Here is a 15316-nt window from a genome sequence, read left to right as displayed (position 1 = left end):
TCCTTAAATTGACTAAAAAGGTTTTCTTTGGGGTACAATTCAAAGAATTTTACGTATCAGTCAAATGTGGTCGTATGGGCAGGCATATTCAAGTAGCGATTAAAAAGCGACAGCAGAAAGTATGTTTTCTGGGGCCTCCCTTAGCTCAGTCGGTAAAGGCGCAGCTAAAAAGTAAGACCATGCTGAAGGTGGCTGGGTTCGATTCCCGGTCCGGTCTAGGAATTTTTCGGGTTGGAAAATTTCTCGATTTCCCTGGGCATAGAAGTATGATTGGACTTGCCACACAATTATATCAATGCAAAAATGGTACAGGCATCGAAAGCTCTCAATTAATAACTGTGGAAGTGCATGAACACTAAGTTGAGAGCACGCAATAAGCTAAAATGCGATATGCAATAAGCTTGAAATGCGAAGAAGAAGAAGAAGAAGAGAGTATGTTTTAGTTAGTCCTTCCTAGAAATATCTTCCAAACTTTAACAAATATTGATTCAACATTGCTTCTACAGCTCTATCATGGACTATTCTTTGTAACTTCATAGCCCTGGAGAGGACATCCATGACCCTTAAAACTTCTCCAACGGCCATCCCATCTCTCCGTCGGTCGATCGTGTTTGATTGCCAGCTTAAATTGAATGGACACGTTCTACGGAACCGCTGATTCGAGAGTTTATTCCCACTTTTGGTAGTACATTCCTGTGATCGAAATGGCTGTGAACTGTCTGTGGTCCACCCGGAGTCATCGGTGCGGAAAACTTTGTCTTCTTCTACATGCTTGGTATATAGGGCTTCGATTGATTTTTGCTCTCGATTGCTGACGACAACGATGATGATGATGACGATGGTAGTACGGTCCGAAATAATTTTGCTAGAGATTAGTGCTAGTACAATTGGTTTTCGGACGTTGGTCGTCTGGAAGCAAGGATATGATTGTGCTTGTGCAATACTTGTACGACCAAGCGACTAATAATAATCATATCTTTAGTGTCATCGATGATGGCGGTAGCCAGACGACGGACGCCGATGTTGCAAAAATGAGGCTATAAAATTAATTTTATGATCTGCCGGGATAATGTTCGCAAACAATGTGACAGTTAAGTGTGTGGAATTTTGCAGATGGGAGAAGCCTTCCATTAGGATAGTGCTAAGGGGGTTTTCCTGTCTGGTGCACACTTATGAATTGCAGTTAAAATCCATCGGAGTGACTGACGTCTTTCTGTTACTACAGGAAACTGAAGACATAAACGGAAGGAGATACTGATAGCATGAATTCGATTTTGGCATTGCTTTCCGTCGCTTTTTTAATCGCACAAAGCTACAAGCCATAACCGGAACGACGTAACTGCAATGGTTTGGTGGAACAGATTAAAGTGAACGAATTGGTCTCGTTATGACGGTAATGAGGTACATTTTATATTGGTTGGTTTATGGTAGTTGCAATCCGGATGTGATGACATAAAATGCAGAAAATTAATAAATTTTCAATTTGCCAACAACTATAAATCTGCACTCAAAACAGGAAACCTTACTCCCTCACCTCCCGTGCAGCGTTCATTTTCCAAGTCCATCCGTGAGGTAGATCAAGAAATTGGACCGCAGCTACCATCATCGCGAAAAGACATTAGTAAGTCCCATAAATAACCGGTTCAACTGAATAAAAGACCCGAAATAAACCCCACAACTCAACATCCTGCCCGCCATCACTACTGGGAGTCGTGGCTCTGATTGCTCACGTTGTGGACCTATAAATTTAGCAGCTCACGAACAAAATTATTGTCAACCTTAATTACCTTCTTCCTTTGGTTTTTCAGATGCAGAATAGCCCGGCGCTGCGGATGATAGAGGGATGCCGGTCGGTAGAGTAGTCCCATGAAGAAGCTAAACGAAACCAGCCCGGTGACGGCTTGCAGGCCCAGGCGCCAGCCCATTTTCCTGTGGGAGGATTTTTTTGCAAAAGTTAGTGAACCGATGATTGTGATGATGATGATGATGATGATGATGATGATGGCACGTAGGTAGCAACTACTCTGCCATCAGTTTGAAACATTCGAATGAACAAAAACCTCGAAAATAATGGTTGTGCTTTTGGGCAAATGTACTAAGAACGGAATGGAAAGTGGACAATGGTGGTGTCAGGTCAGTGGACCGGATCAAAGCGTGGATGAAGTAAAAGTTTCACCATCACCGGAACTGACTGCTACCGGGACGGAGCGTGGAAAAAAAGTTCTCGCCGTTGACCAAGGCAAATGATCACGATGAAAATGATGTCGTTTCAATGTTTTGGCATAATTTATGCCTCGGTCTCTGCCAGCAGGCGTCACCAACATGAGATGGGCGTAAATTTATGCATGCAACCTCGGCTGGCTGGTTCGGTGGTGTAAAAAAGGGGAAACTTATGCGATAATGAAAATGGAGTAACGGGTAAACAGAAATCCTCTAGGGATGGACCCGGTACGTGCTATGTTCACACTGCTTACGACAAGTTTGTCGGAAGTGTGATAACATTTTTGTTTGTGGCATGGCAGATGGTTATTCTTGACGGTATGAGCTGAAATTTTTCAAAAACAGTAGGGAAATTACGGTGTATGGGAAAAAACACTATCCAGTTATAACATAATGTGCGAATGAGACGAATTGGGTTTTCTGGAGACATGTTTGGAAGATCATGTATGTGAAGGAGATTAGTTAGTATATAAGTACAGTATCGCTCAAAACATTTTGAAAAGCAGATCTCTTGGGGGTGATGCATATATTATGTCATACTCTAAGGGGGAAGGAGAGGTCTAGGATTTTGTGACAAGTAATGCATTAGGAATAGGAAAAACGTGACGAAAAGGGGTACGGGGACGGAATTATCTTTTTTTCTCAATTTAATTAAATTATGGTCCCTTCGTTTAATTGGAAATAATTATTCTCACAAATTTTCTTGGTGTTTCGATTTAAATTAAACGTTTTGTGAGGAAAAAATATGAGAACTGCTTCGAACGCTGCAGGTGTTCATCAACTATTGCCTGCGGCATATAATTCGTGCCTGGTGGTCTCACATCTGGATCTCGTATGCTGAGCTGCATCTCCGATGTCATCAGAAGCCGATATCAACTAACATTCGAGAACATAAGTGGAGGTGGGTCAGCCGCACTCTACGAAGAGGATCTGCAAGCAACCGCAGGGTTGGAACCTGGCAGGACATCACAGCAGAGGCAGGCCCTCAGGATGGCGCAACCTCATCAAGGAAATAAAGTATGCCGATAGGAATTCGCCATGGGCCCAGGGTAAAGCAAAAGTAAACAGCCGTTCAGGATGGATTGTCTTTCACAATGGACCTTTGCACCACTATCAGGGTTCTTCATTTTTGAAACTAAATGAAGTTGATTTTTGTCTCTTTCATACATCTTGTTCAACGCATCACTTCAACTACTACTTCACAAGGCAAACAGGATTATTCAGTAATCAAAGGAACACATCTTGTAACTTTTTATACCTTGTTAATAGTGATAAGTCCTCGGGTTGCTTGGACCGAGGATGATCTTGAAACAAGGAAAACATTAGTTAGTTAGTCTTAATCTATGTGATCCCTTATCTTCTATTAGTTATTCTCTTGTTTGAAGTGGCTAAGACTAGGCTTCTGATGCATGGTCATTATCGGTGTCATTGCTAAATTTTGTCGCTGAGCAATCCAATTTTGACTGACTAAGGGGCGCCCCTCTGGAGGGTGCTCTCACTCTTTGAAGGGTATAAATAGCGAGACCCTTCAATTAGAATCAAGGTTGCAAATACTCATTTCAGTTAAAATAATGTTTTTTGGAATAATTAAACCAAAAGATGGTATGAAGGCATGTTTTACTTGTAACTTACAAGAAGAAGTTACAAAGTATGCGTTTGAAACATAAAACCTGTAAATTTTGAGATCTATGATCGCTGATTGTGACTCTCATGAAGTGAAATAAACAGGTTTAATATGTCAAACACATTCTTTGCAACCTCTTCTTGTATCCTACCAATTCAAAATAGGATCATGGCATCTAATTATTTCATAATAAAAAAAAAACATTGTTTTAGCTGAAATGAGTATTTGCAACCTTGATTAGAATCGATTCATTGCGATAAAGACAAGAGTGACAACTGTATCAAAACCTGATACTTCATCATTTCTCAATAGTTATGGAGCAATACGACATGCACTAAACTAAGGACACGGGATATACTACAATAGATCAAATTACTGGTCGCAGTGGTTTTATGTCCCGAACAAAGGAAAAACAATTCGATTATCGAGATGAAACGAAACCTCCTTATGGCTTTCAATCCCTTTCACCGACACTCTATCATCGCATTTTCAATTTGTTTAATATGCGTTAGGTCCCGTTTTTGTTACTTTTTTTTAAGGTAAAAATGTGCATGGAAGATAAATTAAAATTACTACGTATAATCCTCAAGTGTTTTCACGTAAAAATGCTTTAAATATATATATTTTCTTTTTCCATTATATACGTCATGAAATCTCTTATGATGTGTTTCATGAAAGATTAAACTATCAAAGTCAAGCGCTCTTTCACTCGTCCGCTTCACCGAAGCTTGAAAGAAAGACTAATGAAGCGAAGCGAAAAAGAGAGACAAGCGTTTGAAAATGTTTTTGTAGGCGCCGACTGAGGTTCTAGAATACTGCGAAGCTGTTCGACTCAACAGAAAAAGAAGGCTAGCAGTTTCTTCGTCGCATCGATTTTGTCGATCGAAGCTGATATTGCGCCGCCCTGTCCATGATAAATGGTCTTCACAACTATGGATAGTATGGTGGGTCAACTCAGTATGATTCAATAGCAAATGATGATGATGATGTAAGATTTTTCCAGTTGATAATTTTGTTTGTTTTGATAAGATAATTGGTAAGAACTAAATAATACAAATAATGCCGCAAGAAAATACGTATTTCTCTCATGGTCATAAACTTATATCCGAAAAAAAAAAACAAAAAAAAAAACAGTTGACTCTTTCATCTGTTTTCTTCTTAAAATTACAATAAAACAGTTTCGATTCTGACAGTTCATTATGTCTTCGCCAGACCTAGTATATAACTTAAAACAATGATTTAGACACAACTAAACTACTGTGCAATGGTTTTTCCTGACTTTCCTCCATCGTGAAAATGTTCCTGGAAAATATTTTTTTGGATTATATTTTTATGGATTACTGAGATAATTTACTTATCATTTTGCTACACAACATTCTGTGTTTGCATATTTCTTCTTACATTACAGATTCCCAGAGGATGGAACAAAACACGAAAGAATTCGATAAATTGAGTAGTAATTGAAAAAGTTTTAAGCCTGTCAAAGTGGACTGGGTTCATATTGGCCCTAACGTTCTGACAAAGAGTTGATAATTCTTTTTTCGTAGTACCGTAAGTAGGAGTGACAATGAGCCAAAAAAGTCAAAAAATCTCGTTCTCTACCTTACAACGTTTATAGTTTAGCAAGCTAAACAATTTTAAGCAATGGTATATTTATATCTTATTTTACTAAACTTAAATAAAAATAGACTTTATGTGAGGTGAATTGGGCCAAAACATAAATTTCGTTAAAATATCATAAAATTTGTAAATGTATCGTACATGTTAGGAGTACACTTGGGTTTGATCACACATGTATTTCGTATGTATGGCTAAAGATCGCGTGTAACCCCCCATATATCCACATAAAAGTATGTTCAATCTATTGTTTGCCTGTGGACATTTTTACAAACGTGTTTTTGCTACTGTTTATGACACTTAACTTTTCAGCGCTATTTAAATAAAAGAACTGGTTAATTTTATCTACACTTTACTCCTGAAGTTTAAAGAACATTTTATAGTAATCATTTTATGTGTATTCAAGGTATTTGCATTAAAAAAACATTTTTTTCAATTTTGGCTCAATGTCACCCCGTCTTACAGTACCGAAAATGTTGGTAAAATTATGATGCTTTTTTAAGTTACAGCTCTTTTAATTATTTTGAATGTTGTATTTAAATTGCTCTCCAATCCTCATGAGGGTAAAATCGTTAAAAAATTGGGTAACCCTCAAAATTTCATGAAACAACACATAATTGTTCACTAGAGGTAATGATCCAAATTTGTGCTGGAATTCGGCCACTTTGACTCAAGCCCAATTTTTCAAAATGACGTATTCAATTTTTTTAAATTAATCATACCTCAAAAACGGCTCAGCTAATTGCAATGACATCTGAGACAAAGTTGTAGGAAGCTAGTTTGCCTATTCAGGATAAAATCCACTGATAAAAAATATAAAATTTTTGACGAAAAAAGAAGTTTTAAAACATCAAAAACATAAATATGATATTTTACAGCTCTTCAAAAATATCTAATTTCCTGAAATGGACAAACTGGACACTTGTGAGTGAATTGCCAAAAATCGTGAACATCATCTTCGTTTAATTGACACCAATAACTGAAAGCCTACAGCGAGTATATGTAGATTACGACTATAACTTAACCAGACCATTACGAACTAAATTTGGCTATGACATTGTTTTCACCAGCAGAAACAACCACATAAGTATCTTTCGACGTCACAGCTCTTTTTCCCAGCGTACCGGTCAAGGAAGCGATCAGCCATTTGGAGGACTGGCTATTAACACAACGAGAGGATGCAGCATGGAGAAACAAGGTTCGGACGTACCTTAAGCTGACCCACCTTTGTATGGAAGAGAACTCTTTCCGAGATAACTTCTACGAGCAGACGAAAGGAGCCCCAATGGGAAACCTTCTACCCCCTTGAATACGAAGTTTATAGGAGACCAACAAGCACCAAAAGAGTTATCTCCTATACTTCCAACCGTTCGTTCCAGTAGAACATTACCACCTTCCACCACATGATTCATCGGATGCAGACTCTTTCACTCAGCGAAACAGGAAAGGTTAAGGAATTACAGTACATCTTCGAAACGGCGAGACTCAACGGATACAAGAAGACCACAATCCAAGCAATCATCGATAAAATCGAGAATTATACAAAGGAGATTATTTACAACCATCACCGCAGCATCTGCTCCCTTGAAACGAGTGTCCGTTCCGATATTACTTGTATACTAAGACCACAGTTAAAAAAAAATCGAATTAGGTTTAGTTTTCACTAGTAGACATAACCAGTTAAAATCATTGTTAGGATCCGCTAAAGACCCAGTTAATGTTTTAGGTAAAGCAGATGTATTTAAAATAAGCTGTAATTTTTGTAACAAAGAATATGTAGGACAAATTAAGAGAACTTTAGCAACTAGTTTTAAAGAACATATATCGGAGGTTAATAAGGCCTAAAAGCAAAAAGGAAAAGGCCTAACAAATGATTTCAAACCAAAGGTTGCAGAACACATCTTCACAGAGGACCACCAACTATCGCCGGAGGACATCACGATTTCACGAACCGTATCTACACCATGGAAATTGGATGATGCAGAGAGCCTCGGGATCAAAAAAACAACGGAATTCAAATATACTCAACACATGACTTTTCAAGCTACTACCTTGGACACACCAACGAGTAAGCAGTGGAGTACCTGTTCCTACAGGAGATTAGATTTAAGTTTACCTAGATTCTATGTGAAAATGTACTTATGTTAATAAATATTCGGTAAAATGCGATGTTCTCTTGAGTCGAGCATTAGTAGAATACACTGAAGAAGTCTGCACATTATAGATGAAATACCCGTATCTATCAAGGATAAGCAAATAAGGTAGTGGAATTAAATGGAAATTACCAATCCTTTTTCTCTATCTCTCTCTTTATACAGGTATCCCACTAAGACGCCTACATTCTTCAGGATTTATCTGTTATATTTTTTTATTATTAAAAAGTGGTATGGAGAAAGTAAACAATGGAAGTTAATTAATGAATGTGATACAATAGTAGTAGAATTATATTTCTTATGTAGAAAAAAATAATTTTTAAGTCCAGTCCGTTCCAATGCGCAAATCGCATAAAAATTGCGTGAAATAAAAGTTAATATTTTTTACTAAGGTAAAAATTTTACGTATGTGATCAATTTTTAAGGTCCATTTCAGAAAAGTTTGCATTTTAATATGATTTCAAATGAACAGAAGTTTAAAAATATTTAAAATGTAATTTTTGTCTTATTGAGGCTTTCAATAGTTTTTTTTTCAGTTTTGATGATAATTTGTGCATTTTTTTTACGCTGGCAGTTTTCTACGACTTTGTCTCAGACGTCATTTCGATTGATGATTTATTGAAAAATATCAAATATGCCATTTTGAAAAATTATATGAGAGTCATACTGGCTGAATTCTGACACAAACTTGGTGCATTCCCCACAACTGATATGAGCTGATTTAAGACTGAATAAGCTATTTTTTAACTGAAAATGTTTGTTAGATTGCCACTAGCAGACAAATCGGCGAAATTTAATGGCTCGTTTAGGGGAAATTAAAATCTACTAGTTAGGGGAAATGGCTCTAATGTTGGCCTATGGATCTAAGATTGGGCCCATCGCTAAATACCTGCTATTTATCAACTATAAGTCATTGGGATGGTACTTATGGATATTTTGGGCGATATTGAAAATTTAGTCGATTGCTGAATTTATGTATGGGCCCAAATTACAGGCATTTAGGCTGACATTACATCCATTTCCCCTACCCTAGTAGCATGCTTGTCACAAATCAATTGTAGAAACTTATATACGACTTATTTCTGTCATAAACCAGTTGCTGTTACTTATTGTGATGAAAGTGTGCTACTCGGGTAGTTGATATGGAACTGCTCTGATGTTTTGTACCTTCACATTTGTTTAATTACTTCACGCTATGAAAAATCTTTTACATCCAATGTGAAGCTGTATTGCTTAGACCCTCTGCATATGTTTCATGATTTTCTAGACGCAAAACGTTTGGGGAACACAATTTGATCGATGAATAAACTGACATAAAAATTTCAAAAATCTTTCGGCTACCACATCACAGAATGTGTTCATGTCGCAAAACACTGCAAATGCTGCATACTTTACAAGCAAATCTGTTATGGAGTCTAACATTTTCCGGTTGGGTGTTCAGCGAAATAAATCCCATTTGAAGAGAAATAGATCATTCTGGTATGAAACCATCAGAAAAGCTGAAGATGGTTGATTGGTATTTAAGCCTGGTATCAGCTTGGTGTCCTACTCTGCTACAGTTATCAGTTCCACGTAAGCCGTAACCATCATTTTATTTACCAATCGCAGGATTTCCCCCCCATATCATCCCCTGTCGTCACTTACCCAACTCCTTCCTTCAGTATCACAGAGAACAGTGCCACGCCGACACCTTCGCCCGACATCGTAATCATTTCGACAAATTGTCTCCGCCGCTTGAAGTAATGGCCCAGCATCACGGCGGCCGACTCACGAACCATGGCGGCCCCAACACCGACAATCACTCCTGTATTTGTAACCGGGTGGGTGGATGGTTGGTTGGTTGGTTGGATGACCAATAGTTGAGGTTGACCGGTTTCCGAAAACAGTAGCGCAGGTGGAAGCCATGATGAAACATGAAAGAAAGCAGAACAAGAAGCATATTTTGTAAAAAGATTGGATGTTGCTTGACATAGAAACGGTTCGTTAAATATTGGCTGCTTCGTCCTTGGGTGCGCTCCTGTGCTGACAGGGTTGAAGGACACATCTTGAGAATGATTGATGGATGTGTTTTAGTTTTTCAGAGCAGGCGAAGTTGATCTTACGTAACTTTCTTGGCAAATTAATCAATTTTGGACAGCTGTTCCCCTTTTTAAACTTGAACCCTGCCACTGTATTTCTTTCTGTTACAAGACTGCATAAGCCCCAGACTGAGAAACCTCCAGAACACGAATAAAAAATGTATACGAGAGAGAGAGGGAGAATACTGATTTTCCCTGGAAAAATTCATTGCATAAAACGTGTTCTACGGCAGAACACATCTAGGTTAATCGTGTTTTTATGGATGTCCGGAGCGATTGTGTTTGTTAGGGGGTGAAACAGATTTCGGACCGTTTCTCTTTCACTCCTGCTGGTTTCTTGGTATGTGGTGCACTGGATACCATTTGGACAATACAACAAAATAGAAGCGATTGTCCGGGTTGATGCTCTCACAGGTGAGAGCTGATAGGTACTACTGGGTCATCCTTGGAATTGAATTGTCCCTTTCTGTTTTGCCATGTAGGGTTTTCCTCCTTTTACGCACCGCAGAACTGGGATACACTATAGGCTAGTGTTAAACTACTAGTCTAGATGAGGGGTGGTTAAATTTTGGCTGGCCTAGCTTTTGTGGCTATTTTTCGTGTTGAGCAGTTCCAGGCCAAATAACAAAAAAAAAAAAAAAAAGAGTTCGACCTTCTCCGATTGTCACGAAAGTTTGCATAGTTGTTTGTTATGGGCAATCATTAACAGTTGTACCGTTTTGGAATTTTTAATTTAATTTCAATAAATTGCAGTATCATTTCTCCTATCATATCTTAAATAGGAGAAATGGCTCTGATGTTGGCCTATGAATCTAAGATATGGCCCATCGCTAAAAATCTGCTATTTAACAATTTTACCTAGATGAACGCGTCATTGGGACGGTAGCTATTGAAAATTTAGTCGATTGCTGAATTTATGTATGGGCCCAAATTATGGGCATTTAGGCCGACATCACATCCATTTTCCCTATCTCAAAATGTATTTGTTCAATATTCATATTTTTTAAATGAAAAGCTTATAAAAATGGAAACTTTTGATTAGAAGTGTCATTTTTATGCTGCCATTTATGAAAAAATGTTAAACACGCCATTTTGAAACAAAAGGTACCGAATGGCTGAATATTAGCACAAATGTGAATAACTGCCCATAACAACCAATTATGCAAAGTTTCATGCAAATCGACGAAGGTCGAGTCTGATCATTTCATCATTTGGCGTGGAACTGCTCAGTTGGGAATATTCAGGCCCATAAATTTGGCTTTGCGTAGATTATACAGATTTATTGCATTTTGTTTCATTTCAAATGAATGTTTTATTTGAATTTTATTTGGAAACAAAGCATTAAGCTGGGAGAATTGAAAAAATAATTGAATTCGGAACGAAGCGGGTCTCTTCAAGAGAAGTAAGCAAGCTCTTAGTTGGATCTCTACAAAATGTTGATGGATGAATGATCGATTATTTTATAAGGTTGTCATCATCTTTGCTTTACAAATTACTGTCACAATTTCTTCTTGATGGGACTGATCCAAATTAACTGTATCGTACAAAAAAAAAAAGCGCCAAACCAAACTCTCATCGGGATAAAAACAAGCCAGCCATAATGCCAGGAAAAACTTTCAGTTTTTCTCCGATATCACTCAGAGCAAAGGCATTTATCATCATCTGAAAGGCATGTTATCCGATGGCAAAAAAAATCACCACCAAAAACCATACTCCAACCTGGCTCCTCATCTGCATGTTCTTCAAGTACTTTCTGGAGCCAGCAGAGCTAAAGAGCTCCCTCCGTCATTGTAATAATAATAATAATATTTCGGAAGATTGAATAATAAAGATATAATCCTATTACCGTTAGCATTTTTCCGGTCGCCATGCCGAGAATTTCTTCAGAAATTTATCATACGCGTCCGGAACAAAAAAAAAAAAGCGAAATTAATATGTATTCGCCTGTGCCGGTCGTTACGTCACAATATTGTCTGTCGTTCGTTTGGTGGCATTATGGTGCGGTCACTCGGTTTTATTCCGAGAACTGAAGAAAAATGGGGAAACCCGCGATGAAAATGGAAAAATTTCCAAGTCATCATCAAAGTTGTCGGTGGTGGTCTATGACAAAAAGAGCGCTAGAATGTTTTAAATAATCGCGTTGTTTATGGTGGGCATGAAACGTGAAGCGATAACAGGAATGAGCCGAATAAAAAAAGCAGTTGGTTGACCATGTAGGAGGGATGATTTTTAATAAACGTAGCTTTTAGCAACTGAGGGGTTGGAAAATGTTTTGATGATTGAAGGACTTTTTTGCTCTTCATGGAGGGTTGCGATGAATCAGTTACCGAATCGAATTTTGGATGGTTCAATTAAATATTGAAATATTGCGGGACTTTAATAAAAGTTAGGTACCCAACGCATTAGTAAAAAGTACCTAAATTTTGCACTGCACTGTTGGATATAAGCATAAAGGGTGATACGGTCAAAATTTGGTCAAGGGAAAACGCGTGTAAATCGGTGAAATCGTTTATTTAAAAAATCAAATTAAATTTCTTTTTCAAGTTCAATTAGTATAAAATTCAGGAAAAATATTCAGTTAGGCTTCCGCTTTTCCAAATCCGAATTGCCGGGCCTTACGCTTGACCCCTGCCATCAGATTTTGTACAGCCACCTTGTCCACCTTCTTCGCCGCAGAAAGCCAGTTTGCCTTGAACTGCTGCTCGCCCTTAGCAGTTTTTTTGGTCTTCTTTAGGTTCCGCTTGACAATAGCCCAGTATTTCTCAATTGGGCGGAGCTCTGGCGTGTTGGGAGGGTTCTTGTCCTTGGGAACCACCTGCACGTTGTTGGCGGCGTACCACTCCATGGCCTTTTTACCGTAATGGCAAGATGCCAAATCCGGCCAAAACAGTACGGAACAACCGTGTTTCTTCAGGAAAGGCAGCAGACGTTTATTCAAACACTCTTTCACGTAAATTTCTTGGTTGACAGTCCCGGAAGCTATGAAAATGCTGCTTTTCAAGCCACAGGTACAGATGGCTTGCCAAACCAGATATTTCTTTGCGAACTTTGACAGTTTCATGTGCTTGAAAACATCTGCTACCTTTCCTCTTCCTTCTGCCGTATAAAACTCCTGTCCCGGAACCTGCTTGTAGTCGGCTTTGACGTAGGTTTCGTCGTCCATTACCACGCAGTCAAACTTCGTCAGCATCGTCGTGTACAGCCTCCGGGATCGCACTTTGGCCGTCGTATTTTGTTTATCATCGCGATTTGGAGTCACTACCTTCTTGTAAGTCGATAGTCCGGCTCGTTTTTTGGCTCGATGCACGGTTGTAGACGATACACCCAGCTTATTTGCGGCATCTCGGAGAGAGAGGTTAGGGTTTCGCTTGAAACTACCGGCAACTCTCTTTGTCGTCTCAGCGGCTTCCGGTTTTCGATTTCCCCCCGATCCAGACTTCCTGGCTGTCGACAAACGTTCCCCAAACACTTTAATTACATTTGTAACGGTTGATTTGGCAACTTTTAGCGATTTTGCCAACTTTGCGTGCGAGTAGCTCGGATTTTCGCGATGCGCGAGCAAAATTTTGATACGCTGCACACACACACACCTTCAAAATGAGGGGTGTTCAGGTTTTTTAAATGCAAAATTGATAGAAATACGTCAAGTTGATATTGACCAAATTTTGACCGTATCACCCTTTACACGCTTATTTTACCCAATTTTGAGTATACATGAACAAAAGTAAAACATTTTTTTTTTTTTTGGTTTTCCAATAAACATACAATAAATTACAAAAATCTAAATATATAAGTAAGCGTTAAGGATTTTAACGCTTCTGTAGTGATTATTTGGCCGGCTCTCAGTTTAAATATTATTTGTATTAGACTAAACTTGTTTTTTATATAACAGATTATATTCTGTTTTGCCATAACCTTCAGTTTGAATAAAAATTTTAATAAATTTAAAACTACATACTACTACATACTGAGTAAAATTTTACTCAACTGTGAGTTGTTTTTGATAGCCTACACTGAACCACAACATCATCCTGGATTCGAATGATTATTGCCTCACTCAAGCCCTATAACTACTATCAGATGATTTTGAGAGGATCTTCATTCAATTTATCATCTGTTGGAATATGAACAAATCAAATGACAATCATCCATACAATGAATGATTTAAGATGGATTTGCGAAAGCCAAAGTAGACATAAATCAAACACAAATTCATAGGATAATCGTATTATTTTCAACTAATTATTAAATTGAAATTGTATTGTTGATTTTTGGATGAAAATCAGATGCACAACATCAAGTCACTTTACAATTTATTTATGATTATATTATTTACAAGTTCTGATTCAAACTGAGCTAGCGGGTTCTTCAGAGACGAATGATGATGGTGAGGTAGAGCCAATTGAAGGGCAAAGATGTTTTTATACAGCAGATTGATGTTGGCTTCGTAGACAGGAGTTGTCAACGATGTCATTGCAGGAGCGATTGCTGTGACCCTTGGGAAACGTATCCGTAGTCTACTATGGGGCCTGGGAAATAATGGGAAAACTTTAACAGTCCCATCTGGAAGGGAATGTATCTTCTGGCCTCGTTAGTAAAATTGGTCGAAAGCGACGTTCTGGATGATCCAGTAGCGCTGACCGTTCCGAATGCTGACATTCTTGAACATTAACTGCATGTGGGTTAGCAAATTGATACGTATACTTACATCTGAGCATTTCAATTCTCTTAAGACCTTTGAGAATATATAACAACTTTACACTCAAGTTTTCACATAACGTGTGTTGCCTTTTTTTTCGGTTATAAATTTTTTTTATAGGTGATATAGGTTATGGGACTTTCTCAAATGATATTCCATTCGTTTCTATACTGTATGTTTTTCATTATATCTAACATATTTATTGCTACATACAAAAACATGCCAATTTTCATTCACCAATCAAAAGAGCATCACATGTTTCAGAATAGAAAATCATCTGACTGATTATGTCATACAGTTTTCAGAAACATTGAAATGGGATGCAACTGAATGATGTTTCATTCTTTAAATGGAGGGTGATTTGGTTCAGTGTAGTTGATGTTGAGCTGTATGTACCCTAAAATATGTGTATTTTCAGATAGGAGAAGACGTATAGAGGCCGAAAATCAATGTAAAACGCCTAATTGGAATCCAATATGGCGGTAGTTGGTTAATAAAAAAACTATTAAATACCTTGCAATATGGGTATTTTTGGAACGCGGACGACGAAAAAAGTTTAAAATACCATACGCGCCTATACGCGTCGTCCTCGTTCCAAAAATACCCATACTGTAGGGTATTTGACACTTTTTCAAAATTCGATGGTCACCATGTTGGATTCCAAAAAGACAAAGGATTGATTTTCGATATTTACACGTCGTCACCGTTCAAAAAATATCCATATTGATGGGTATTTGACCTTATCTGAACACAATGGCTGCCATCTTGGATTCCAAAATGGCATCGGACATGAATTTTTTGCATCTACACGTCGTCCCCGTTCCGAAAATACCCATATTGATCAAAGAGGAAGAGGAGACAACTGGCTTCTTACTCTTTTATCTCTATCTCTATCTCTATCTATATCTATCTCTATCTCTATCTT

The 15316-nt window shown here is 38.0% G+C and overlaps 1 protein-coding gene across 1 annotated transcript in view; it reads right to left on the bottom strand.

The window, feature by feature from the left end:
- LOC135707227 (monocarboxylate transporter 2-like) overlaps positions 1-15316 on the bottom strand; it is a 130706-nt gene that overhangs the window by 36074 nt on the left and 79316 nt on the right. Inside the window, exons 6-7 of the mRNA XM_065228992.1 lie at positions 9259-9418; positions 1788-1929 (exon numbers count right to left, since the gene is read on the bottom strand). Of these exons, the coding sequence (XP_065085064.1) occupies positions 1788-1929; positions 9259-9418 (302 nt within the window). The remainder of the gene's footprint in view (positions 1-1787; positions 1930-9258; positions 9419-15316) is intronic.

This window comes from Ochlerotatus camptorhynchus, unplaced genomic scaffold, assembly GCF_037179485.1.
Source record: "Ochlerotatus camptorhynchus isolate MF236.1 unplaced genomic scaffold, CSIRO-AGI_Acam_v1.1 ptg000305l, whole genome shotgun sequence".
In the NCBI taxonomy this organism is placed as follows: Eukaryota; Metazoa; Arthropoda; class Insecta; order Diptera; family Culicidae; genus Ochlerotatus; species Ochlerotatus camptorhynchus.
Note: the sequence above shows the minus strand (reverse complement) of the source record. Positions and strands in the feature narration are given on the sequence as shown.